This window comes from Trichosurus vulpecula, chromosome 1 (assembly GCF_011100635.1).
Source record: "Trichosurus vulpecula isolate mTriVul1 chromosome 1, mTriVul1.pri, whole genome shotgun sequence".
In the NCBI taxonomy this organism is placed as follows: Eukaryota; Metazoa; Chordata; class Mammalia; order Diprotodontia; family Phalangeridae; genus Trichosurus; species Trichosurus vulpecula.
The window spans coordinates 35,886,274-35,914,231 of record NC_050573.1 but is presented as its reverse complement, the minus strand read 5'-3'; the positions used below and the strand labels follow the sequence as shown (position 1 = coordinate 35,914,231).

Below are 27,958 nucleotides of genomic sequence, written 5' to 3'. Positions count from 1 at the left end.
ATAGCTCACCACCTCTCCACTAAGGTATCCTTTACTGTCTGTCTGATGAAGTCAATTCATGGCATTCAGAATTCTCAATCTTTCTGTGTTGTCTTCCTTACTGTTCTTGTTGTCATTATGTTTGTCTTTCTGACGTTCTGTGTAAGGCCCCTCCTGGCCCTGGCATTCTATGCTCCGAAGGCCCCCCAAGGAATGGCTTCTCTGTTGTAAGGACCCTTCCAGCTTTGATGTTCTGTGTTCTAGGCTTTTCCAGTGTCCTGTCCGCTGACATTACATCCAGTTTATCCTGTATGCAGCTTGTTTGTAGAGCTGTTTGCATATTGTCTCTCCTGTTAGAATGTGTGCCCTTCAAAAGCAGAGACTGTCTTTTATCTTTCTTTCTATCCCCATCCCTTACTACAGAATACCCTTCATGAATGCTCACTGACTTAGCTTCAGGCCCCTCCCAGCTCTGATATTCCAGGTTCTAAGGCCCCTCCCAACCCTGACATTTCCTGTTCTAAGGTCTCTCTCAGCTCTAACATTCCCAGCCCTGACATTCTCTGTTCTAAGGCCCCTCCCAGCTCTGACATTCCATGTTCTAAGGCTCCTCCCAACCCTGACATTCCCTGGTTTAAGGGCCCTCTCAGCCCTGACATTCTCTGTTCTAAGGGTTCTCCCAGCCCTGACATACTCTGTTCTAAGGCCTCTCCCAGCTCTGATATTCCATGTTTTAAGGCCCCTCCCAACCCTGACATTCCCTGTTCTAAGGGCTTTCTCAGCTCTAACATTCCCTGCTCTAAGGGTCCTCCCAGCCCTGACATTCTCTGTTCTAAGGCCCCTCCCAGCTCTGATATTCCATGTTTTAAGGCCCCTCCCAACCCTGACATTCCCTGTTCTAAGGGCCGTCTCAGCTCTAACATTCCCTGTTCTAAGGGTCCTCCCAACCCTGACATTCTCTGTTCTAGGAGCCCCCAAGCCCTAACATTCTCTGTTCTGGGCCTTACCAGCCCTAACATTCTCTGTTCTAAGGTCCCTCCTTGCTCTGACATTCTCTGTTCTAAGTTCTCTCCCAGCTCTGATATTCTTTGTTCTGGGGTCCTTCCCAGTTATAACATTCTATGTTCTAAGGCTTTTTCTAGTTCTGACAATGTTTGTTCTAATGCCCCTTGGGGCTTGGATTCTGAGTACTGTTCTAAGGCCTTGTTCTAAAGCATCCCCCCCTCCAGCTCTGGTATTCCATGTTCTAAGATCCCTCTGAGTTCTGACATTCTGTGTTCTAAGGCTTCTTCTGCTTCTGACAGTCTCTGTTCTAAGATCCCTCCTTGCTCTGACATTCCCTGTTCTAAGTTCTCTCCCAGCTCTGGCATTCTTTGTTCTGGGGGCCTTCCCAGCTATAACATTCTATGTTCTAAGGCTTTTTCTAGCTCTGACATTGTTTGTTCTAAGACCCCTCCCAGCTCTGACATTCCATGTTCTAAGGCCCCTCTCAGCTCTTAACATTCCATGTTCTAAGGCCTCTCCTAGCCCCAACGTTCCTTGTTCTAAAGCTTCCCCCCTCTTCAGCTCTGATATTCCATGTTCTAAGATCCCTTTGAGTTCTGACATTTTGTGTTCTAAGGCTTCTTCTGCTTCTGACATTCCCTGTTCTAAGATCCCTCCCAGCTCTGACATTCTGTTTTCTAAGACCCCTCCCAGCTCTGACATTCCATGTTCTAAGGCCCCTCTCAGCTCTAACGTTCCATGTTCTAAGGCCCCCTTGAGTACTGTTCTGAGGCCCCTCCCAGCCCCAGTGTTCCTTGTTCTAAAGCTTCCCCCCCTCTCCAGCTCTGATATTCCATGTTCTAAGATCCCTTTGAGTTCTGACATTCTGTGTTCTAAGGCTTTTTCTACTTCTGACATTCCCTGTTCTAAGATCCCTCCCAGCTCTGACCTTCCCTGTTCTGAGGGCTTTCCAGCTTTGACCTTCTGTGTTCTAAGGCTTCTTCTGCTTCTGACATTCCTTGTTCTAAGATCCCTCCCAGCTCTGACATTCCCTGTTCTGAGGGCCAGAGCTGGAAGCTTTGACATTCTGTGTACTCAGCCCCCTCTTGGCTCTCCATTCTGTGGACTCCAGAATTGCTAGACCTCACCAGGTGTGGTGGGCTGGCTCTCTGCCTCTGCACAGAATTACCAACTTGGAAAATGAGTGCTTTTCCTTTGTGATCTTTTTAAAGAATGACCTCAAAGAGCCCACACTTAGCCCGGGGCTATTGGAACAAACCATAATAGCTGTTGTGTGGTAGCCGCCTTAAAGTTTTCTTTGCTCTTTCTTCCCTTGTGGCCTTTGGATGGATTCCTCCCATTTCATAGACCAGCAGACTGAGGCAGTCTGGCAGGTTGCTCTGGATCCCCTAGTCAGGAAGCTACAGAGACCAGACTCCAACCTTCACACGCACTTTCCTCTTGGCTAGAAGTGCATTTGTGGCACTGCCTCTTAATGTTGATTTCCATAATGTTGCTTCTGGTGTTGGGACAACCATGAGCCCCCACGAATCCTCTGGAACCTTAATACCATTGGGGATATTTCCTCTAGATGTGACCATAAGAAAGAAAAATGGTGGGAGGGAGGAGCATGGTATGTTTTGTTTATCCTCTCTGCCCCTAAAAGGAAACATTCCACATTCCTCCCAATCCCCTTCCATCCTGGTGAGTGCCATCTCTGGAAGAGACTTCATCCCACAGATAAGACAGTGGAATCCCAGGGAGCTGAATCATATTGCCCCAGGTCAGAAGCTTCATAGATGGGGTAGGACATTTAAACCCACATTCTCAGAGGCCATTCCATCCAACCCTCCCATTTTTCAGCCTAAGAAACTGAGGCCTAGGTTCTTAATGGGACCTGCCCAAGGTCATAGGCCACAGGGCGTGTGACTTCAGTTAGTGTTCTCTGCCTCTGATAATTCAGTAGAGTAGAAAGAGTTCTAGACTGAGTCAGAGGACCTGGGTTTTCTCTGCTGCTGGCTCTGCTTGTGTTTTTTAGGTGGGTCACCTCCCTTCTCCAGGGCTCCCATTTCTTCTTTATAAAACTAGTATTGCTGTCCAAAAGGAGCCTTGGGGATGGTTTGATCCCCGCCCCGCCACTGAAGGACTTCATGCAAAGTTGGGGGACTAGTTTGGACAATGGAAATTGCTAGGTTCCTGGAGTCGGAAAACCTGAAACCAGCCTCAGATGCTAGCTGTGTGGCATTTAGCTACCTTCTACCTCAGTTTCCTCATCTATAAAATGGGGAGGATAATGGCACCTCTCCCTCCCTGGGTTGTTGTGGGTGAGACCCCAGTCCTAGCCTGCACCAGTGATTCCCCTGGGGCAAGGAATTCCTGTTCTGGGAAGTCCTTCTCCTATTGTCAAAATGAATGAACTGAGCTAGATGTATTATTAGCAGCTGGCCTGTCTCTTAGGCCTCTTCTCTAGCTAACATGCTAATGTGTAGAAAGAATGCTCTGCCTTGAGTCAATTTAAATTCCTGGTTCTGCTGCTTACTAGCTGAGTGTCTTTGGGCAAATAATTTAGCACTCCGAACCTCAGTTTTATCATCTGTGAAATGCGCAGAAGAATACCTAAACTCCCCATCTTGTTCGGTTGTGCTGTGAAAAGTGCTTGGGCTTATGAGCTGTTTTAAAAATGTAATGCCCTGAGTCCTGAATATTTATCACCCCTCCATTGCTGTCCTGATTTTTGTTGCTGGGGTGTGTGTGTGGAAATTTTAATATGGGGTTTTCATAGGTGGTTGGAGATGCTATGGGAGGGTGAATTGGAGTTGAAGAATTGTTGCTTAACGACTAAACAAAAGAGTTGTGAAAGATCCCCACTCTTCTCCTGACTTCCTCTGACTACCTTCCATGTACCCCCTTGCCCCAACATATTCTTTCCTCTCAGCAAGAGTCAGGGAACAGAGAAATTTGTCATGGAAAAGGCTGAGGAAAAGTCCACATTTAGCATAACCGTGCAGTGTGATTAATTTTTTTTAACCAGACCTGTGATTTCTTTGGTAGAGAGAAAACCCCAAGTGAAGGGAACTGGCCATATGTATACAACTGAGCCCCTGTGTGGCGGTACCATTGTCTGGGGCACTGATGGTTACGTGACTTGTCCAGGGTCTTACTCATCCTCTGGAGGATGTGGTAACTTGGTGCAATTTTTATTGAGCGCACAGATTCAACAGTCAGTCCCTCAATAATTGAGGGATCCCAGAAGGATGGGACTGGGGGAAGTGGGGGAGAGTAGCCTCCTGGAGAAGACAGCACTTCAGCTGAGTCTTGGGAAGCCAGGAGCTAGAGGTGAGACTTACTACCTGTTCCACCCGGCATTCATCTCTCTTGGGATTAAGCCAATCAACTGCCCGTTTGATAGTGCTTCCCTCACTATCCTAGGAGGTAGTTAGTGCTGGACTTGAGTCAAGAGAAACTTGGATTTGAATTCTGCCTCCCCCCATGTCGTAACATGAAGGTAACAGCTAGAATGGTAAATGCCTTTCTCCCAATAATCCTGTGAGATTAGGGGGTGTCGGTATAGTGATCCCCATTTTACAGAGGGGTGGATCGAGGTTCGGTGATTTGCCTGTAATCACATAATTAATAAGTACCTTGAGGTGAGGTTTGTACATGTCCACTATCCCACACTGATTCTCAGTCATTCTATTATTATAGGTATTGTTGAGGTGGTGTACTATAAAGTGCCAGCTTGGGGTCAGCAAGACCTTGGTCCTGGCCCTGGCATGTACTGAGTTACCCTGGGCAAGTCACTTAACCACCTACGCCACCCAGGTAACTTTTTTTTTGGAGGCAATCAGGGGTTAAGTGACTTGTCCAGGGTCACACAGGTAGGAGGTGTCTGAGGCTGGATTTGAACTCAGGTCCTCCTGACTTTATGCTGGAGCTCTATCCACTGAACCATCTAGCTTTCCTGTGCCACCTAGCTGCCCCCCCTCCCCCCCCTACATTGGCGGAGGAACTTTCCTCCTTGGGACTTTCTTATAGCCAATGAAATTATAGGTTCATTCCAACCTGCCCTTCTCCCCACCCCCAACCCAAACCCTGTAGTTAGTCCCTAACATAGGGAAAAACAGGGTCCTTACCCTTAAGTAGCTCACATCCTTATCAGTGTGATACACCCTGGGTAAATGGGAGCTAATCTCAGAGGGAGGAGGCTCAGAGAGGGAGGCCTGGGAGAGGCTTCCTGCTAAAGCTGGGATTTGAACCAGCCCTGAAGAAAATGGGGAAGCTGGGATTTAGAGGTGAAACTTACCACCTCTATGACCTTGGGCCTCAGTTTTCCTGATCTGTAAAATCGGTGAGTTAGGCCAGGTGACATCTGAAGTCCCTTTCAACCCTCAGTCTATGCTGAAAGACAGAAGGCATGGCAGTTCTTTGCCCTCTAAGAGTAGATGTCCCCCCTCCCCAAGAAATAAGTGTCTGGATTCCTCTTGTTAGTTTTAAAATGCTTTAACCTCCGTTGTCGTCTGGGATCCTCACTAAAAGAAGACCTTTCTTCTGGGGTAGGAAGGGTAAAGCATCGTCGCCTGCATTCTCCAGATGGGGAAATTGAGGCCACGAGAAAGGACGTGGTTTGTGGACAGTGACAGGACTGGGGAGTTTGAAGCATGGACCAGAGCCTGGGTCTTTTGCCCTCCTCAAAGAGGGTAGATGCCTCTCTCCCTCCGTTGGAAGGCTGGAAAGCCGAGGGGCAGCCAGAAGATGGGGAACGGGGAATGAGGAAACATTATTTCTGTAATGAATCCACTTGGAAAAACTGCTAGGCCCTCCGCCCCCTAGTGGCGTTTAGGAGATGCTGCAGGGGATGAGGAAAAGAGGTCTCGTGTGCTGCCGTGGTGGCAGACGAGCCCTTGCTTAATCTCTGGGGTTCCTTGGACCCAGAAGCTGAGCAGAACCAAACAGATCCTCTACAAGCAGAAGCCCCTATTAGTGGGTATTGTGGATGGGGGGTGGTAGTAGTGGAAAAGAGCCTCGAGGGACTAGGGTTCAAATCCCCTTCTACTTCCTTCCACTGTGACCTTGGCCAAATCCCTTCCCCTGTCTTGGGGAGTGGAGTGGGAGGTTACTGGGGTTTCCTCCCTTGTAAAATGAGGATATTCCAGCTGTCCCCAGAGGCCCTTTTTAATTATGATCATGTGATCCTTCCTTTCTGATGCTTTTCTTTCAAATAGGGAATTGCCCAAAATTCAAGCTTGGGATAAGTGGGGGAGTCTCAAGTCACAAGGTTAGGGAAAAAGGAGAAGAGAGATTTGGCTATAGACCTGGAAAAACCCTTTTGAGGATATTGAGGCTAGCAGTCCTGGGGGGGTGCGGTCTACAAGGTCAAAACTGTGTGTCCAATACACACAAATATTCATTCATATAACCCACTTTGGGGGCTCCTCAGTAATTTTAAGAGTGAAAAGAGGGTCTGAGATCACAAAGTTTGAGAACAGATGATCTGGGTGATCTCTGTTATTTAGCAGATAAGGAAACAGATCCAGAGAAAGGAAGAGACTTTTCCAAGGTCACAGGGCTAGTAATTTAGGGGACGTAGACAAAATAGCCCATACCATCCTGGACTTTACATATTTTCTTGGGAAGAAATATAAAAGTACATGCATAAATATTTGTGTGATAATTTGAGATGGTAGACAGGAATGGAGACAGCCCCCCCACCCCCCGAGCTCATTAATGGGGTCAGAAAAACCTTCCCATAGGAGATGGCATCTAAGCTGAGTCTTAGGATTCTAAGAGGTGGAAGAGGTCAAAAGTGAGGAATGCATGTAGAATAAGGACTCGACTCAGATTTTTTCTTATTTTTTTTTTTTTACTTTTTTGTCTCCATACCAATCTTCATTTCTGAACCTATCCCTTCCCCCTCAGAGGAGAGAGGAGTGAGCCTTCCCCCTAGGAGGAATGAGCCATCTCTTACAGCAAAGACAGAAAAAGAAGACATTTCAGCAAAATCAATCAGTACCTTACCAGTGGATAACAGTATATGCAGGATGTCACAACCATAGGACCCACCTCTGTAAAGAGGGGAGGGAAGTACAATTTTCTCAGCTTTTCTCTGGGGCCAAACTTGGTCATTTTAATTCCACAGTGTTCAGTTTAGACTTTTTCAAACCCATGTTTTCTGATTTCCAAGTCTACAGCTCTTTCCATTTGTGGCACACAGTAGGTGATCATGATGCCACGGAAAGTCAGTTTGCTTGCTGGCTAAGATAGAATTGTTAGAACTTAGATTTCCAGAGCCAAAATCTGCCTCCATCTGTCACTTAAGCTTATACAGACTTTTGAGCTAGAACCCTTAGAGATCCATTAGTTGGACTTCTTTTCAACGTATAGGTCTTTTCTCCTGCCTTTTTTTTTCCCTGAAGAAAAAATTAATTTCAAGATGAGGGAAGAGGTGGGATAGTTGGTGGTGGCCAGTCCTCACCGACCTCATCTTCGATTTAGACTCCTACCCTTGGCTCATTCCCATAAGGAGCAAGAGGCCATCTATATCAGTTTCTCCTAGTACCCAGTTAACTCTTAGTGATTCAGGGGTCACTTGTGGTAGAGTGAAAAGGAGCCTGTGTCCCAAGTCAGGAGACCTCGGCTGGATCCCCTGCGTCATCTTGGCCTGGCCCCCCCCCCACCCCCCCAGCAATGGGGCTCCTTGGGTCTTGTTTCTCCCTTACCCCAGCAAAATGAAGGGTTGTAGACTATAGGACTGCTAAGGTTCTTTCCAGCTTTTGAAATAACCAGGGTCCTCCTTTTCCCTGGAGGATTCCTAGAATGTTAGAGCTGGTGAGGACTTTTAGACAGTCCCGGTGAGTCTTTCCTTTTGAAGACATGGTGTCAGAGAGGGAAGTGACTTGCCCAAGGTCACTTAGAAGTGACTGAGCAAATGGAGAGACCAGAAGAGGATGAACTTGTAGTTGCAGGGCCTGAGTTCAAATGTCTCCTCCTCCACTTGACCTTGGGGCAGTTACTTAACCCCTGGGGTGTCATTTTCTTCTTCATGTTAAATGAGGGTAGTGGGACTAGGGGACCACTCACTGGACTCCCTTCCAGTGTCCTAGATTGTGCTCTGCACTCTAGCCTCTAACAGGGCTGTCTGCCTGTCCCCTCCTCAGATTTCCACCCCTTCCAAGGGGGTCCTGCCCTGTGTTCCCTCCGGCTCTGTGGCTCAATCCTTCTTCTCCATTCGATGCTACTTAGTGGCTGGGACACCGGGGCACGTCCAACCTCGGAGAAGGATGTACTTTTGCAGAGAACCACTGGGACCCTCGTCGGGCGTTGGTGCTCACGCCCGGGGCGCAGGGGCTAGGGGAGGAGGGTTCTGGTCTGAAGAAGCCGGGGGAGGGGGTCTGGGAGAGTGAGTGAAGGTGTCCCTCCCCCCTCGCCTCCCCTCCCCTCCCAGGCCGGGCGAGCTGTGGGCGGCGGCGTCCCCTGCTGCTCGCTGGGGCTGGGCGCCGCCGCCGCCGCGGCCCCCCCTCGCAGCCAGCCACCCGGCCGCCCGCCCGCCTCCCGCCCGGGCTTCGGCTTGGCGCCGGTGTTCAGTTTCAGCGCGGGGATGAGCGCGGCCAGCTAGCCCCCGGCTCCGGGGAGGAAGGAAGGAAGCCCGCCCGGCGGGGACGGAAGACCAGGCTCCCCGGGCTCGCTGGCAGCTGGGGCCGAGGAGGCCGGGGTAACCCCAGCGAGCGCCCGCGGGGGCGGCGTGGCGAGGGCAGGGCCGGCCCGGGCTGGGGAGGGAGACCCCCTCCACCCTGGAGCGCTGCATGTGCCCGCGTGGGGGTGTGCGCGCGTGTTGTGTGTACGCCTGGCTGGGTGTTGTGGGCTGGGCTTCAGCTTGTGCCCCGGAGGGGGAGGAGGAGGCGGTGGCTGGAGCGGGTGTGTTAGCCCGCCTCTGTGCGCAGATCTAGGGGTGTGAGTGCGCGCGCGTGTGAGTGTGTGTGCGTGTGTGTGTGTGTGGTGTGTGTGTGTGTATGTATATGTGGGCTTTGTGTGGGCAGGAGCTGCGCGCGCGCGCGCGCGTGTGTGTGTATGCGCTGGGGTGTTGGAGAGGCTGATGTGTATCGTGTGTGTGTGTGTGTGTGTGTGTGTGTGTGTGTGCATGCTTGTGTGCATGTGTGTGTGCGCGCGCGCCCTCCCTGCTGGTCACCCATGGGGTCCGCGCTCCGGACCTCCGCTGGAGGGGACGCCCACAGCCCCCGCGCTCACCCCCGCCAGCTGGGCGGCCGGGCGGAGTTTTCTCAAGTTGGAGGTCTGGGGGGTGGGGGAAGGGGGCGGGGACGGACGCGGGCGCTCCCTGCCTCCAGGGGGAGGACCCTGAGCAGGGACTGGAAAGTTGATGCCCCCAGGTGCCCAGACCCTCCGAGTTATCAGCCAATTAGGGCTCATTGTAGGGGGTGCCCCACTAGGCGTCCACTTTGGGGCTTTCTAGTTTTTTGTTTTTATTTTTGCAGGGGCGGGGGTCTTTCAGCACCCCCACCCCCAGGCTGTGACTGTAGGAGAATTGTAGTCCCCATCTCCCGCCCTGGAAAAGCCCAAGATAAGCGGGGCGGCCAGTCTGGAGGCCGGAGACCCGGCAAGACAGACAGACAGACAGACAGACGTGCGTGGATGTGTGCTGTCCGTGCCCACGGGTGGGCGCGGGAGGAGCAGCCGGCCAGGGCTGGCCGGGGAAGGAGGGGGGGAGATTAGTTGGCTGTGGCAGAGAGCCGTGCGTGGCCCATGTGACTGCGGTGTGCTTTGGAAGAGGAAGCAGCAGAGGTCAGTGCAAAGGCGTAGCTTACCGAAGCCATGCAGCCAGGGGAGGGGGGGAGGAGAGGACAGGAGAGATGGTAGGGACCACCCTTCTCGGCACCCCCTCCTAGCCAGCTCCCGGTGCCGACCAGAGCGGCTCTCCTTCCCTGACAGCCCGGACTGCTACAATGGCTGGAACGTCCAGCTTGGGGGTGGGGAGGAGGGGAGCGGCTCCGAGGGGACCCTGGGCCTCCGGGGCTGCAAGCATTGCAAGTGGTGCCAGGGACGGCAGCCCGGGACCCACGGGATGAGGCCACCCCAGGCTTTCTCCATCTGGCAGAGGGGGAATCCCCCCTCCCGGGGGAGTGTGGTCGAGAAGTTTAGACCTCCTTTCCCCAGCTGACTTTGGGCTTGAGTTGTTGGTGCCCGCTGGAGGGGCAGCGGAAAGGCTTGGGCACCAAGATTGAACTCAGGATAACAGGATACCCCGGAGTCCGTGGGTTTTCTAGAAGTAGATGTGTTTGGGGGTGCAGGGGGGCAAAGTTTGGCTGGCGTCCATCATCTATAGAAGGGAAGGGAACTTCCTTATTAGCTCCCTCCCCTGCTGTCTCTAGATACCTGAGCCCGATTTCAGTAACGAAAAGAAGTTCGGGGTGGGGGTAACGGTAGTCCGAAAGGGGTCCTCCCAGAATGGGCTTCTGAGGCTTTTCCCACAAGATTCCCGTTCAGTAGGAACCAAGCCAAGATTTTAAAAGGAAGAGAGAATTTGAGGGGGCTGGGGAGGACTAATATTTTGAAATGATGCCTATTGAAGAGTTCACTTGGTCCTTGGAGGTGCGGTGGGTTCCGAGCTTCCCAAATGCCGCCCCCTCCTCTGCCCCCTTTGGAGGAAGGAAGAGATAGGTTGAGCTGGAGCCTGCAGCCAGTTCCGAGGGCCGGGCTGGGCAGGGGGTGGGGGGCCGGCGGCCCATCGGCCTCCAGCAGAAGGTGCCCACAGCCCAGCCGAGGCTGGCCAGCCGAAAAGGACTCTGCAGTGCCTGCTGCCTGTCTGGGGGACAGCGCTGCGCCCTGTGCTGTCAACTCCAGCCCTCTGATGGGGTTGCTAGGCAGCCAGGCTCTGATGTACGGGAAGGCCCTGTGATTTGCTAGCCTCCTGCAGACACATGGTTAAGGTTCCCTCCAGCCTATCGGGTGGAGGGATGGGGGGCACGCCGTTTGCATACTGCCAAATGCTCCTCTACCTGAACGTGGGGTGGGAAGGGGGAGCAAGGAAAGGAAAGGGAGACAGCTCTCTCCTCCCGCTTTCTCTGGAGCTTCAGCCCCCTACCCATCCTTTCTCTGGACCAAGTCTGGTCCAAAGGTGCTGCTGCCCTCTCCCACTTACCCCGAGCCCTCCCCTTCCCCAGACCATGGAACAGGAATGTGGAACGAGGAAAAGAGGTCAGTGGGGTAAGCGTGTGTGCACGGGCTCTGTGATGTAGCGGGGTGCATGCAGCGAGGCAGCACATCGCTCTACATGCTGCCTCAGTTGGGGAGGGGACCCATGGGGTCTGGAGCCCCGGCTCTCTCCCTGGAGCTCTCAGCTCTGCTCTTCCAGGCTCGCCCTTCTTCCCTTTTCACTATGGCCCAGCACTCAGGAGGGCAGACCAGGAAGGAGGGGGCATGCTCTCCAGGTGGGCAGTCCTTTCTTTTCCCGCTTTGCAGTTGTGATATGAGCAGGGGAAAGGGGGAGCAGGGACCATTGTCCCTGCTAGAAGGCTTTGCTAGGGTGGCCTTGAGGCAGGGGTGTCACAGGAGGAAAGGACCAGCTTTGGAGGCCTGCCTCTGCCTCTTGCTTCCCGTATGACTGTGGCCAAGTCACTTTATTATTTGCTGGTGTCTTCATCCAAAAAATGAAGGGCTTGGGCAGTTCCGTCTAAATCCGATGCTTTGGGTCTTTCCCTGCCCAGGCATTTGTTGCCTGTTCTTGCTAGCTCCTCTATGGACCCTCTTTTGACCCCTCCAGCTCCCCCTTTGCCCCTCACCAAGGACTGCCCAGTGATCCCCTAATACTGTTCCTTGGCTTTTGGCCTCTCTCCCTCCCCAGAGGAGGCAGGGAGCTTCTTGAGGGCAGGGAAGCCAGCTTAGGAACCTTGTCTCCTCCTCAGTTCAGTATTCGGTAGAAGTTGGATGGATAAATGAGTGGGTCAGTTGGTGTTAGGGATGCAGACGTCAACTAGGCGTAGGCAGCTGACTTCTAAGCCCAGCTGGGGCCCAGCTGAGGAAAAAGGTCGGGACTGGCACCTATAAGTGCATGTGGGCTGGGCCAGAGCTGGGAATGGAAGCAGGAGGTGGGGAGATGATGATACAAGAAATAGCCTGTGGCTGGAAAACAGGACTCCCCCAGCCAGAAGCAGGGCAGGTTGTCACAGTCTGGCCATGGCCACCACACCCAGGGCCTTCCCCTGAGGATATCTGTTTACCTCCCAAAATTCCCCTATGTCTCAGGTAAGGTGGGGCACCTTTAGGCAATGAACTTGGCCTCCCCAGGCTCTCAGGGTTCCTTTTCCTTTTCTCCCGCCTGCAGATACTGTCTGATGAGTGTCAAAGGCTGCTTCACGGACTTCCATATTGATTTTGGAGGCACATCTGTCTGGTACCACGTCTTCCGAGGCAAGAAGGTGAGTGAATGGGAGAAGCTTCTCCTTGACTCATGCCAGGGCCCCCTCCCTAACTTGTATCCGGAGTGGGGGTGGAGTTGAAAGGACACGGACTTTAGAGCTCATAGACCTGGCTTCCAACCCTGGCTCCATCACGGTCGCTGCCTGCCCACGTCGCCTTGGTCGGGTCACTTTTTCTTTTTGGGGGACTCAGTTTCCTCATCTGTAAAAATTCAGGGATTGAATGAGATGGTCTCCAGGCCCTTCTAGCTTTAAATACTATGACTTGATTTTCCTTCTCTCTCTGTTCCCCTCCTCTGCCCAGGTTATAGATCATTTCTCAGCCCTGCAGGAGCCCCCCACACCTCTACTGCACCCTCAGGACTGGACTCTGTCCCCCTGCTTCGACCCAGTCCCTGGGGCTGATGGGTGGAGACCAGAGGGTCTGGGTTTGGGGAACTCAATCAGATTCCCAAAGTTCAGAGTTCACGTAGTACTAGAGAGCGCAACTAAAGGCTTTTGAGTCCGAGGACCTGAGTTCAAATGTTGCCGCTTAATACTTGTGTGACCTTGGGTAAGTCACCTTATCCCTCTAGTCCTGTTTTGTCATCCGTACACTGAGGGGATGGACTCTGTACCTCTTCTGGCTCTGCTTTGAGCCCCAGGACAGGGACCCCTAAACTCTGGGGGGCATTCGCCACAACTTTGAGACAACACCCTTGAGGAGGCAGACTTGACACAAGGAAGAAGAAGGCGGCAGGTGGTCATAGAATGCCGGTCCCAAATCCTCCCTGTGATACTAGCTAAGGGACCCTGGGTAAGCACCTTGACTTTTCCGAGCCTCTGATTGCTCCTGTGTAAGACGGGTGAATAAAAGCTAGCATTTCTACGATGCTTCAAAATTTGCAAAGGCCTTTATAATGATTATCTCATCTGATCCTCAGCAAGAATCCTGGGAGGCAGGTTGATGCTATTACTGTTATTATATGTCTGTTATGCAGTTGAGGAAACTGAGGCACGCAGGGTTACAATAGCTAGGAAGCATCTCAGGTTAGATTTGAACTCAGATCCTTCTGACTCCAGGCCCGGCCCTCTATCCGCTTGCCACCTAGCTGCCTCTCGCTCCCCAGGCTCAAGGGAGGTGAGAATTACAATAGTAGAATCTAATGATAACGGTTAAGATGTGGCTGTGTGGCTCAGTGAGTAGACCGCCGGACCTGATTCAGATTCTTAGATGCTTCCTCCCCTATGACCCTAGGCGAGTCACTCATCGTCTGTCTGCCTCAGTCTTCTCATCTGTAAAATGGGGATCCTGCTTCCCCATGGTTGTCGGGAGGGTCAAGTGAAACAATAATTGTGAAGCCTTTCGCAGGCCTCAGATCGCTGTATAAATGTTAGTTGTTTTTCACTATTTTATTATTATTATCCCAGAAAATTAATAGAGCTTTGAGGTTCAAAAAGTGCTTTATATACAGTATTGCCTTTGAGCCCCCAGTCCATCAGTCAGTTAGTCAGTCAACAAACACTATGAAAGAAGCATTTCGCTAATGAATGGGGGATACAAAGACCAAAAAGAAAATAAAAAGAAACATTTCGTGCTCTCAAGTTGCTTACCCTCTATTGGAGAAGATAAAGCAACCCTGTGAAGCAAATGTACCCCCATTTTATGGACGAGGAAGTTGAGGCTCAGAGGGTTAATAGAGTTTAAAGTACTCTCTAGATTTTAATGTCGTTGTGCTGGTGTTGTTCCTGTTCCTTGGTCAGAGGTTAAGGGAAAACACTCCACATTTGTATTCAGAAGATCTGGGTTTGCGTTAGGAGCTGCTTGGGATATGTGTGACCATGGGTGAGTCACTTTACTGCGGCTTCTGTGGCTTCATTTACTAAATGAAGGGGTTGGACGGTACTCTAAGGCACCTTCTGTCTCTGTTTTTTACACTGGGGCGGGTGTATCTTTATAGGTTTGCTTTGGCTTCTGGGTCCCGTGTCCTCATGGACCTGGGGATGGCTGTTGCCTGTCTTTGTGTGTGTGTGTGTGTGTGTGTGTGTGTTTTGCACACAATCTTGTTACAGTCTCTCTTCCAGTTGTTTTTCCTCCTGCTGATCAAACAGAAGCTGGGGATTTGTTTTATTTTATTTTTAATTTGCGAATCCTGTGAAATTTCCTTGCCCCCACCCACTCCACTTAACACTGATGAACCAGCGGGGATTGGGATCCCATGGGAGCCCCTTCCTCTCGGGGCAGAATCCAAAACAGGGGAGCCCTGGGATTTCAGACCTGCACGAGCCCCGCTTGACTGAAGAGGCAGTTTGCTGTAGTGAAGGAGATCTGGAGTTGGAAGCTGGTGAGCCCTGGGTTCGAATCCTGCCACGGAAGCCTGATTATTGGGTCAATCCTTTAACTGCTCTAAGCTTCAGGTTCCTCCTCTGTAAATTGGAGATAATAAAACCCAAGGTCTTTACTTCCTGGGATAGTTTCCAGGTTCAGATGAGATCACCAAAACAGTCATTTTAAATCACCTACCATGTGCCCAGCACGGTGCTAGGGATACAAAGGCAGAAGCAAATTATCCCTTCTGTTAAAGATTATAGATTGAGAGTTGGAAGGAAGGCAACAAGCATTTATTAAGCACCTCCTGTATGCTAACCGTGGGAGGTAGGTGCTTTTATAGGTGAGGAAACTTGAGGCAGACAGTGACTTGCCCAGGTTCGTACCTTTAGAAAGTATCACAGGCAGGAATTGAACTCGCATCTTCCTGACTTCAGTCCCAATGCTCTGTGTTTGCTGCACCATCAATGCCAGCTGCCAGAAGTTCCTGTCTGTGGCCTCATGGGGGAATTCATAGTAAGGTCATCCATAGGTCATAGGATCACAGAGGTCTTCATTTTACAGCTGAGAAAACTGAGATTAGAAACAGAGACTTGGTGAGTTGGTGCCAAGGTGGGATTTGAACCCAGGCCTTCCAGCATAGCCATCTACTACTCCAAGCAGCCACCCAGCTTGGGTCCCTGTCTCCTCTGCCCAAATCTCCGTCCACGTCCACATCCACTCCCCGAGAGGTGGAGAACGTCTGAGGACCCAGCTTTGAGTTGGGCGTGGCTGTGATGGACTCGGTTTCTTTTCTCAGATCTTCTGGCTGATTCCCCCCACCTTGCACAATTTGGAACTCTATGAAGAGTGGGTGCTCTCGGGAAAGCAGAGCGACATCTTCCTGGGAGACCGAGTCGAGCAATGCCAAAGAATTGAGCTGACCCAGGGCTACACGTTTTTTATCCCCTCCGGTAAGTGGCCTGGGCCCAGGCCTTCTTGGGGGCCATGGCTGACGCCTCTGTGCTGGTCTTCTCCCTCCTTTGACATGATCTCTTGGCCCATTGGCTGCCTCTACACTTACTTTCTGGGGAGATGCCTGTTTGAGAAACAGTCTGGCCTTTTTAGACTTACCTCCTTGGGGGGTCCTGGATGAACTTCATTTACTATCCCGCCATCCCCTGGTGATGCCTTTGGGGCTACCCTTTGTCTAGGAAGGCCACCTATTGGAGGTGGGTCTTTTTTTCAGGGATGGGGGTTCTGTTCCCCACTTTTATTCTTTTCTCCTGATCTTCCTGGAGCCTGGTCTCACTCTTGCTGGGAGGCAATGGGGGTACAGCAAGACCAGATTTTGAACCCCAGCTTTGCCACCCATGTGACTTTGGGTGTATTATTTCTCTTCTTCAGACTCCCTCAGTTTCTCCTTAAAATAGAAAGGACTGGTCCCTTCCACCCCTCGATTCCTGATCTGATGAATGGGCCAGGGTAGGCTGAATGGTCCTGACTTGGTGAGAGACCATGAAGATTCTGTGGTCCACAAGGTGGGCTGCCGTGTAGTTGGGACTCCAATCTGATGAGACTGCCCAGAGCTGTCCCAGGGTAGTCTGGGAGCAAAGATAAGGGGGATTGTGAGGCAGCTTCCTTCTGTGGAATAAGATGGAGTTTAGTGACAAGAAACATTAAAAAAATAAACCCAGTCATATCATCTGTATAAATATAGGATGGGAAAGACGTGTCTTCACAAGTAATTCATGTGATAAGATCTGAGCACCCTATGAGTCAGTAGTGGCTATTAAAGTGACCTTAGGCTGAATTAGGAGAAGTCAGACCTGGGGGAGGGGGGATGGTGGGGCAGGAAGCTTGGGTCTGTGATTGCCTTGATATGGGGGATTCCCAGCATGGGAGCATCCTCTCACAGTACTGATCAGTACGGTGTCTTGGACCAAAGCCACACAACCAGTCTATGTGAGAGCCAGGCCCCAGGCCTTCCTAATTCTGAGCTGGGCTCTTTATGAGCTACCATCACCTCCCCATCTCATTTTTTCCCATACATCTTGTATTTTTTTACGTATGACCCTATTATCTTCCCCTGTTGGGAGACGAGTATTTTGTGGGCAGGGCCTAGAGTCTCTTGTTTATTTCTGCATCCTCAGCATCAGGCCTAGTGAATGATTACCTGGGAGGAGGAGCATCTCACTCGCCTGGTCCCAGTGCCACCATTCTAGGAGGGGGGTGCCTTTGGACGTCCTAAGGACATAGTGAAGGGAGACGAGAGCAGGGAGCTTAGGAGAGCATGGGAACTACTAGAGCTTAGAGATCCTCTAATTCCTCTACAGAGGAGGGTCCAGGGTTCAGGGACGGTCCAAGGTCACACAGTTAAGTCTCAAAGTTAGGATTTTTAACCCTTTGAGTCCACTTCATTTCATAGAAGATTGGACTGTCCTAAAGTCACACAGGCAGCACCTCACTGTTCCAGGATGGACTCCAAATATATGATAGCCATGTCCTGATTGGCGTGAATCAGGGGTGGGAATCATGAGCCCATGAAGTAGTTGCATTATTCAGATTCACACTACATGTTTCCATTGGATTGGAAGAAGTATTTTTATAGAATTGCCATATTTTCCATGTGTATAACTTCAAATAGTTGTATCTGAATCCTAATTGAAACCTAGTATACCACTTGGACCTCAAGGACCACCGCGTGGAAGAGGGGCTATCCATTTGGTTTGCTTGGCCTCGAAGTTCTGCCCAGGAAAAATTAGGTTGACGTTGAGAAGTCTTCTCAGTTAGTGCTGTCTGGTACCTCTGGTTGGAAAGGGCTTGCCCCGTTGATAGTGAGCTCCTTGTCATTTGAAGTATTTAAGCAGAGGGAGGTTGGATGACCTCATAGGATGATATTGAGAGGATTTCTGCGTAGAGCAGGATGTTGGGATAGTGGCCTCCAAAAGTCACTTTCCAGTTCTGAGACTGTGGTTCAAAAGATGAAGGGTTAGGCTTCTAACAGTCTCATGACTAGCTGTGGGTCACTGGGCAGCTTGTCTGAGCAATGTATCTTCAGGATGGGGGGTATTTAGGTGGCTGAGCTGGTGCCTAGGGCTCAGACTGACCTTCAGGGAAGGCTGATAGCATTGTGTTAGATGGTATAGTAGTAAAGGCTTACTCTCTGTCACCACTTCCCTAAACAGTGATGGGTGGTGATCTGGCTTGGTCTCCAAGCTTGGCTGGTTTTTGAAGGCTTTTGAGGGGATGAAGACGGGCTTCTGAGGGCAGGGACCAAGCCATAAAGAAGGTGCCTCCCTGTAGGAGACTTTAAACCATCTGTTGTCCCCTGGTGGTGGATTCTAAAGGTCCTTCTGGGACCAATATTCTCTGAGTATTTGCAAATAGATGTCTGTGAAAGGGTAGTTCCTGGGGGTGCGCAGAAAGCCCGGCTTTCAGGCTTGGCCCTGCCATGGGCTGTTACATGTTCTTGGGCAAATGGCAAGTCCTCCAGTAAAATAGGGGAAGTTCCTATCTCTAATGATGTTCTAAGGACCCTCCCAGTTCTGACATCCCCTGTTCTAAGGCTCCTCCCAGCTCTGACACCCCTATGCTAAGGCCCCTCTCAGCTCTGATTTCCCTGTTCTAAGTTCCCTCCCAGCCCTGACATCCCCTGTCCTAAGGCCCCTCCCAGCTTTGACATTCTCTGTTCTAAGGCCCCTTCCAGCTCTGACATTCCATGTTCTAAGGCCCCTCTCCCAGTCCTGGCATTCCATGTTCTAATGCCCCTTCCACCTCTGACATTCCCTGTTCTAATGACCTTCCCCAGCTCTGACATTGCCTTTTCTAAGGCCCTTCCCAGCTCTGACACTCCACATTCTAAGCTCCTTCCCAGCTCTGTCAGTTTTCAGATTTTGGGGTTCTTCCAGCCTTCTGTGATTCCATAGCCTGCAGGTCTGACAAGCTTCCACCTTCATCACTTTTCCTGAGTTAGAACAAATATTGGCCCTTCCTTTTTCTGGTCATTAGGCAGAGTGGGCAGGCTTCCTCCCCACCCCCTTGCTTTGGGTCAAGGTACAGGTAGGGAGGCTGGGGCGAGGGTGGGGAATTGTATAAACGATATCCAGGTTAGAAGCGATGTTGTGGGAGGAACACAGAGAAGCAGATTTCTATGCCAGAGAAAGACAAGGACCAGGGCAAACTGGCTTGGGTTTTGCAGTAGGTCAGTTGCCAGATGGGCAGGGACCCAAGGAGCTATTGATGGTTTTTTTTTTTTTTTTTTTTTTTTGCCATGGAGAGGCTGCAGATAAGGGGAGGCAGAAAAGGGTTTGAATTTGCTTCTCAGTAGTAAGGGAGTAGACTTGGTGCCTTGGAGACCTGGGGAGACCTGTGATGATTCTCTCAGCATCCTGCCCTGTGTCTGTCCCTACCATGGACGTAGATCTGGCCCCTGGAATTGTTGGCATGTACCCTCTGGAGGTCAGGGCAAGTTCTCCACCCTGACATTCCCTTTCTCCGTCTGGAAAATGCGGTGACTGAAGCTCAGCCTTCTTCATCTCTGAGAGATGTGGGCACGTGAAATTGAATATGTGACAGTGATTTTATCTCTTACAAGAAAAAGTGTTAGGGAAAATCACCTGTTCTTGATTACTGAGCTCTTACTGGGTGCTAGGTGCTTGGTGTAGTGTCAGTGGTTTATGAACCAGGAGGCCTAGTTATGGCTTTGGTTCAGTCATTGGCTGCCTCTGTGACCTTGCAGTTTATCTCTTCATTCATCCACCCATCCATCCATCCATCCATCCATCCATCCTTCCACCCATCCCTCCATCCATCCATCCATCCATCCTTCCATCCATCCATCTATCCATCCTTCCTTCCATCCATCTATCCATCCTTCCATCCATCCATCTATCCATCCTTCCTTCCATCCGTCCATCCATCCTTCCATCCATCCATCTATCCATCCTTCCTTCCATCCATCTATCCATCCTTCCATCCATCCATCCATCTATCCATCCTTCCTTCCATCCATCCATCTATCCATCCTTCCATCCATCCATCATCTATCCATCCTTCCTTCCATCCATCCATCCTTGCATCCATCCATCTATCCATCCTTCCTTCCATCCGTCCATCCATCCTTCCATCCATCCATCTATCCATCCTTCCATCCATCCATCTATCCATCCTTCCTTCCATCCATCCATCTGTCCATCCTTCCTTCCATCCATCCATCCATCCTTCCTTCCATCCATCCACCTGTCCATTCAAAAAGTATTTATTTGTGCCGTCATTTCCTTTCTGTATTTGAACCTTAGTATTCACATGTATAAAATGGACAAATAACCTGTTGCCTGAAGACCATAAGTCCAGATCTAGAAAGTGCTTCAGAGGCCACCTAGTACAACTCCCTCATGCTAGGCCATGAGCACACTGAAGCCCTGGGCAGTCACGTTGCTAGTAAGCATCAGAGTGTGAATTTGAACTCAGTTCCTCTAACTCCCTCGCCAGCGTCCCTTCCGCTGGATCATGATCCTTTCTCCAGGGGCTCAGCTATGCAGTTTCTTCATTCATCCATCTACTTCCCTATGGGGTGTGAAGAAGGTGACCCCACACTCTGTCCTGACCCTTTTTTCCCACCACTGCCTTGGCCCTAGGGTGCCGGGTTGCAGCAGTGGATCCCACCGCCCCCCCACAAGTAGCTGCTGTGGGATGTCTGTTCCTCTGTCCTCCCTTCCCCAGCTCAGTCTGCCTCAGGGTTCCATGGGGTTCTGGCTCCCACATGTATGATGGCTCCAATCCGGAAGCAGAGGCCTTTGTCAACCTTGAATTCGGTAACCAGCCTGCTGGTGTTGGAACCCCTGCTACCTGGTAGTCCTGGGTGTAATGAGATGCTGGGGTGGGGGGAGGCTTTTTGTGAATGGCTCAGGAAGCCTTCAGCATTATTCACGTCACCTTATGGGTTTTATCCCAGTGATAACAATGTTTAGACATTGGAGCAGATGGTAGGGGCTGGGGGAGGGCCGGCTCAGGGATTGGAACCCAGCTAGGGAGCCTCCATGGAGCTGGGCAGGCTGCTCCGGGCTTTGTGGGCTGGGGCTTAGGGAGGAGGGTGAGGGGGAAAGCCTAGAGTCGAAGATCTAGGGGGAAGAGGCTTCTTTAGCATTATTCCTTCCCTCCTATCCCTCCCTCCTCTCCTTCCCTCCCTTCCTCCTTCCCTCCCTCCCTCCTTCCTTCCCATTCTCCCCATTTTACAGGTGGGGAAAAGGGAAACTGAGGCCCAGAGTATCACAGAGCTAGGCCCGAGTTCTCCGGCAGCCTGCTCTCGTCAGCTGAGCCCACAGGGACCCTTTCTTCTTCCTGCTTGGTGCAGTCCTCTTGAATTCTCGTTCTCTGGCTCGGTGGCCCCAGCTGTGATGGGTGGGACTCTGTGGCCAGGGACGTGAATGTTGGGAAACACTGTTTAAAAGCAGCCTTGCTGAGGATGGTAATAGCGGCACCACGAATAATAACCCAGGCTTCCAGTCCCCTTGGGAGAAACAAAAACCATAGTTACTGAGAAACAGACCAGGATTTAGCTCTTGGGCGGGAGATGAAAAGCAAATCTTAAAGGCAAGGTAGATATTTAGAAGCGAGAGGAGTCCATCTGGTGTCCCAGGACCTGGGTTCAAATCCTGCCTCCTGGAGCTAGCCGTGTCTGTGGCTGTTAGGTCACCTGTGTGAGCCTCAGTTTGCTCATCTGCAGAAGGGGGCCAGTAATGCTCGCAGCCCACACTCCGTGTGGTCGGGCAGGGGCTCCCCCGAGGCCCGGTCTGTAAAGCGCTGTGTCAGTGTCAGTGATTGTTACTGCTATCAGCCTGCTGCCGTCTACACGGCTGGAGTCGCTTGCATTTATAGAGCACTTGACAGTTTGCAAAGCATTTTACAGATGCCAGGCCATTTGATACCAGGGCGCATTAAGGGAATTCCACTGCCATTTTCCAGGAATGTCAGACAGATCACCAGCTCCCCTCTGCGGTCCCCTGGTTTGGGGCCCTCCCTGGGTCTCTTTCCATAGGAGAAAGTTGCTTGTCATTCAGGTTGAGGGGGTGGGACTGTGGGGAGAGGGAGGGGGTGTGTGTGTGTGTGTGTGTGTGTGTGTGTGTGTGTATTTTCTCTCTTCAACTCCCAAAGATAATACCTGGATCATTTCTCTCCCTCCTCCTTCTCTCCCGCTCCTTCTCTCTCTCTGTCCCCTCTGTCCCCTCCTCCCTCCCTGTCTCTCTCCCCCTTCTCTCTTTGTCTCTCCCTTTCCCTCTCCCTACTCCTCCCCTCCTACCTCCTTCCCTCTTCCATCCCTCCCTCTTCTCCTTCCTCCTCCTTCCCCCTCCCCTTCCTCCCTCTTTCCTAATCCTTCTCCCTTCCATCCTTCCTTCCTCTCCCTTTCCATCCATCCCTCCCTTCTCCCCTTCCCCCTCCCTTTCCTCCCCCTTTCCCTCCCCCCCTCCCCTTCCACCTTCCATCCTAACCCCCCTCTCCTTCCATCTCTCCTTTCCTCCCCCTTTCCCTCCTCTTTCCCCCTTCCTCTCCCTTTTCTACTCCTTCTACCTTCCATCCTTCCTTCCTCCCCTTCCATCCCTCCCTCCTTCCCTTTATCCCCTTTTCCCCTCTCCTTCCTCCTTCTGTTCCTCCCCCCTCCCCTTTCTCCCCCCTCCTCTTTCTCTCCTTCCATCTCTCCCTTCCTGTTCCCCTTCCCTTTTCCTCCCCCTCCCATCCCTCCCCCTCCCCTTTCTCTTCCTCTCCTTCCATCTCTCCCTCCGTTTTCCCCTTCCTCTCCCTTTCCCTCCCCTTCCCCCTTCCCCTTTCCCTTTCTCCCCCTCCCCCTTCCCTTCCTCTTCCTCTCCCTCCTCCTTCCTCCTCCCCTCCTCTTTTCCCTCTCCCCCTCCTTCCCCCCTCCTCCTTCCCCTTTCCCTCTCTTTCCCCCTTCCCTTCCTCCCCTCCCCCTTCCCTTCCTCTTCCTCTCCCTCCTCCTTCCTCCTCCCCTCCTCCCCCCTCCTCTTTCCCCTCTCCCCCTCCTTCCCCTCTCCTCCTCCTTCCCCCTCCCCTCCTTCTCTTTCCCCCCTCCCCCCCTTCCCCTTTCCCTCTCCCCTCCCCCTGCCATTTCTGTTTCCCTCTTCTTTCTCGTCACCTCTTTGTCTTTCCCTGTCTCTCCGCCTGCTTTGGCGGGTCTTTCTCTGCTTCACCTGAGCGTCTCCATGCCAACCAGGGGGCATCAGAGGGAGCCTCCTCTTTGCTATGGCACAGTAGTTCAAAATGTGCTGTGAGAGCCCCTGGACATGGGAGACCCTTTCAGAGGGGCGGTCTGTCACATTAAAATTATTTTCACAGTAGCATCAGAATGTCTTAATTTCTAATGGTAAATATTGATGGCTAACTAGATCTGTATCTGTGTTGGTAAATGTTTAACAACTGTCTCTCTAGGGAAAAAAAAATGTGTTCCCAGCACACTTGGAAATTTAGTTTCCATGATTATTTTCCCTATCACTCTCTTAAGTCTAAATAATGAGAACAAAACCATATATTAAATCCCGATTTGTAGCATTTGCTGACTTCCAAAGTATAAACGCCCGCATTGCAAATTGAACATTTGTCTCCCATGGGCTGACTCCGGCACAATGATGGACATGACCCGCCTAACCACAATCCCTTTGGAGGGGTGTATTTTCAGTTATTTTTCAGTTGTGTCCGACGCTTCATCATCCTATTTGGGGGTTTTCTTGGCAGAGATACTGGGGTGGTTTTCTATTTCCTTCTCCAGCTCATTTTACAGATGAGGAAACTCAGGCAAGCACAGTTAAGTGACTTGCTCAGAGTCACACAGATAGTAGTAGGTGTCTGAGGTGGGTTTGAACTTGGGAAGATGAATCTTCCTGACTCTGGTGCTCCACCTAGCTGCCCTGGGAGTGGGTGGGGGTCCTTAATAATTTTTAAGACAGTAAAGGGGTCTTGAGACCAAAAAGTTGGAGAATTGCTGCTTTAGTGGGTGGGGTTCAAAGACTGGGTTCAAATCTCCGTCCAGCCCCTTCCTTGCTGTATGGCACTGAGTTTGAACTCTCTGAGCCTCAGTTTCTCCTCTGGGGAATGAGGTCACCCTAGAAGGCCTTGGCGATACTTTCTGTTCTAAATCTGTGATGGTCTGACTGTGTGAGTTCACTGTACTCCCTCTCTCCTTCCTTAGGCTGGATCCATGCCGTCTACACGCCCGTAGACTCCCTGGTGTTTGGCGGAAACATTTTGCATAGTTTTAATGTGCCCATGCAGCTCCGCATCCATGAGATAGAGGACAGGACGCGGGTAAGGAGCCCTCTTTCTCTCTCAACTCCAGGGCAGGGCCTTGGGCTCTGGCTCCAGACACTCAGAGGGGCACGGCTTAGGTTCCTGGGGTCATTCGTGTGGGAGGAGAATCACCTTCAGGCGCTAGCTGTTATACTGACCCACTTCCCTGTCCCTGTCTCTAACGCTGGTTGCCTGACAACAGGGGGTGGGAGGAGGATGTCCACTTGAGGTCAGGCCCAGCCAGTCCCTTCCTTCTCCAGAGTTTCTGTTCATCTAGGTAGCAAAATCCCCCTTGTTAATAAGGAAGTGACCCAGAAGAAACAGGGCAACCTGGGCCTTCCTGTTTCTCACTCATTAAAGGAACCCCCTAAGGAAACTGAGGCACAAACTAGTCCTCTTGGCTTTTTTGCCACCGCTTTGCATTTTTCTAGGGAATGTCAAGATTGGCAGGGGAACCCATCTGTCTGGATTCTCAGTCCTGGGCTGTGAGACTTTCTACTCTTAAAATGCACAGATTTTTTACCTGGGATGGTCCTTAGGAGCCCTCTTGTCTATCTCTCTCCCCATACCATTTTAGTCTGGTACTCTAACTAAGTGAAAACATTTTTCAGTCAGTCATCTCAATGAAGGCTTTGGACCAAGTGGGAATGACTTGCCCAAAAGTAACATGAGTGGTGATCGGCACACCCAAAGGTGCCTGAGCCCTGCCTCTGGCTTCGCATCTCTACCGGCCTGAGGGTCTAGTGTCCCATCACAAGATGAGCTTGGCAGACAGCACTATCATCCTCTCTCTTTTTTACTGTTGTTCAGTTGTTCAGTTGTATCTGACTTTTCATGACCCCATTTTGGGGTTTTCTTGGCAAAGATACTGGAGTGGTTTGCCATTTCCTTCTCCAGCCCATTTTCCAGATGAGGAAACTGAGGCAAACAGGGTGAAGTGACTTGCCCAGCATCACACAGCTAGCAAGTGTCTAAGGCCAGATTCAAACTCAGGAAGACAAGTCTTCCTGACTCTAAGCCCAGTGCTGTGTGCACTGTGATGCCACCTAGCTGCCCAGTCTCTCCTTTGCTACTGGTTTTTTTTTTTAATTAAATTTTATGTTTATCAATCAGCAAAAGTTTGCCCTCCCTCCATTTCATCCCCCTTCCCCTTAACTTCGTCTCCTCCATCCCCACAATTGAGAATGACAGGCTAAAACCCCTGTTATCAAAATGTATATTTGAGCAAAACAAATTTCCATGTTTGCCATAGCTAAAAGAAAAATATATAAATACATGTACATGAATATATAAACATAAAAATATATATTTTTAGTTATAGGGATGTCTGTCTTTATCTGTTTTATCTATATCTACCTCTCTTTATATCTAGCTAACTTTATCTTTCTATTTATTTTATGTGCCTTTATCTATCTCTATCTGTCCATCAGTCCATCTACCATCTATCTATATCTGTCTATCTATCTATCTATCTCTCTCTCTCTCTCTCTCTCTCTCTCTCTATCTATGTATTTGTCTGTCTCTGTCTGTCTATCTGCCTATCTACCTGTCCATCTATCTTTCTATCTGTCTGTCTCTATCTGTCTAACTTTATCTATCTGTCTATCTATCTATCTGTCTGTCTATCTATCTAAATATGTATCTATCTGTCTGTCTGTCTGCCTGTCTATCTACCTGTCTTTCTAGCTATCTGTCTATCTGTCTGTCTGTCTATTCTATCTGTCTATTCCTTCATTTATCTATCTGCCTGTCTGTCTGATCTATCTATCTGTCTGTCTGTCTGTCTATCTATCTGTCTGTCTGTCTATTCTATCTATTCCTTCATTTATCCATCTGCCTGTCTGTTCTGTCTATCTGTCTGTATATCCATCTATCTATCTACCTACCTGTCTGTCTATGCTATTTATCTATTCCTTCATTTATCCATCTGCCTGTCTGTTCTGTCTGTCTATTTGACTGTCTATCTATCTACCTGTCTGTCTGTCTCTCTATTCTATCTATTCCTTCATTTATCTATCTGCCTGTCTGTCTGATCTGTTTGTCTATCTGTCTCTCTATCTATCTATCTATCTACCTGTCTGTCTGTCTGTCTGTCTGTCTGTCTGTCTATTCTATCTGTCTATTCCTTCATTTATCTATCTGCCTGTCTGTCTGTTCTGTCTGTCTATCTGTCTATCTACCTGTCTGTCTGTCTATTCTATCTATTCCTTCATTTATCCATCTGCCTGTCTGTTCTGTCTATCTGTCTGTCTATCTATCTGTCTGTCTGTTCTGTCTGTCTGTCTATCTATCTGCAGTCTGTACTCTCTCACCTCTCTAATTAGGAGGCAGATAGCATGTTTCATCATTAGTCCTCTGGAATTACATCTATGAGGAAACAGGTTAAGTGACTTGCCCAGGGTCACCCAGCTAGGAAGTGTCTGAGGCCAGGTTTGAACTCGGGTCTTGCTGACTCTAGGCCCAGTGCTCCCAGTACTGTGGTGCTACCTAGCTGCCTCTCCTTTACTTCTCAACTCAAGAAAACTGGGACTCAAGGGGTTCTGGTGGATGGGGTATTGGGGGAGGGGGGGACTTCCCTCTGTACCTGCCATGGCCCCAAGACCTTCACTGTTTAAAACCTTCACTCTCTCCTGCCCTCTATTCCTGCCACTGAGAGAGACTGTTGGGAGGTAGGTGCTATTATGATCCCATTTTCTGGTTGAGTAAACTGAGTCAGACAGCGGTTAAGTGATTTGCTAGTAAGTCCTGGAGGCTGAATTTGAATTCAGATCTTCTGGCCTGAAGCCTGGCACTCTATCCACTGTGCCACCTAGCTCTTTCTAGGTATGTAGAGTCCTCATTTTCCCTTTGATCATTTTCACGCCTCTGGATTTGGGGATTCTAATAAAAATTCATTGTCTTCTCAGGGACCCCCAGTGACTGGCTATCTGGCCTGGTGTTATGTCTCCTGTGGCGTGTGCTGGCAGGGGGTGGGGAGCGGGGAGGAGAGACGGATGCACTGGGGCTCTCCACCTTGGGAGGATCCTAGGTTTAGGTCTGGAAGGAACCATAGAAGTCATCAATTTCAACCCCCTTCATTTTTCAAATGGGGACACTGAGGCAGAGAGAGTTAAACACCTTGGCCAGGGTCATACAGCTAGTGTTACAGTCAAGGTTTGAACCTGGGTCTCTGCTGCCTGGAAGGCCAGGGCTCATTCCATTTCCCCCACTGGGGTCCCAGTCAGATGCATGCACTAATTAGGGGAACCTTCAGATTTGACTATTTGTCTCTTGTATTTGCCACAGGACTCCACAGACTATGGTCTATTTTCAGATACTTTTAAAGGGAAAATGCCACCCTGCAGATTTCCCTTTGTGGGCTTTTTCCTCCCCTTCTCTCTTCCCTTTCACCCACAAATTGCTTTTCAAGCCCTGAAGCGCCATCTAAGTGTGAATCGGGACTGTTCCTCTCCTCCCTGCTAGTCCTTCCTCAGGTCCCCTGCAGCAGGAGGGGATGCTGGGACCAAGGAGAAGGTGCTAAGAGCCAGTCATTGTCATGGAGCTTTGTACCTCCAGAGCTGATAGAATGGATAGAGGGCCTGGGAAACCTGGGTTCAAGACCTGCCTCTGACCTATATCAGGCAAGTTGCTTGATCACGCCCTTGCGCCTGGTAATTCTCTGAAGACTTTAAAGCAGCAGAGGAGTTGCCCATCTGTACCAGTGGAAGGGGTTTCCATGCCTGGAAGTTCCAGAAAATGATGAAATCACAGGTCGGGATGACCTGACCCCCTTCAACCACCCCTATTCTCCTAATGACAAACAAACAAATGTCTTTCCAGTTCTGTCCAGGATTAAGGTCCAAATGTTCCTTAAATTCCCTATAAGAAATGACCAATTTTGTTTACAGGCTAATAGCCAGGGGATAAAACCCATGCCTGTGGTCTTCCAGGCATTTCACAAACCTGGGAATTTTAAAGGCTTTCTAAACTTTAGAAAAGCTGTTTC

At 50.5% G+C, this 27,958-nt stretch overlaps 1 protein-coding gene across 4 annotated transcripts in view; it reads left to right on the top strand.

Moving 5' to 3' along the window:
* Positions 1-27,958, top strand: part of KDM2B (lysine demethylase 2B) — a 145,004-nt gene that overhangs the window by 37,843 nt on the left and 79,203 nt on the right. For all 4 annotated transcript variants that reach the window (XM_036741979.1, XM_036741978.1, XM_036741981.1 and 1 more), the window contains 3 exons: positions 12,296-12,389; positions 15,497-15,650; positions 23,876-23,991. In XM_036741979.1, coding sequence (XP_036597874.1) covers positions 12,296-12,389; positions 15,497-15,650; positions 23,876-23,991 — 364 coding nt within the window. The remainder of the gene's footprint in view (positions 1-12,295; positions 12,390-15,496; positions 15,651-23,875; positions 23,992-27,958) is intronic.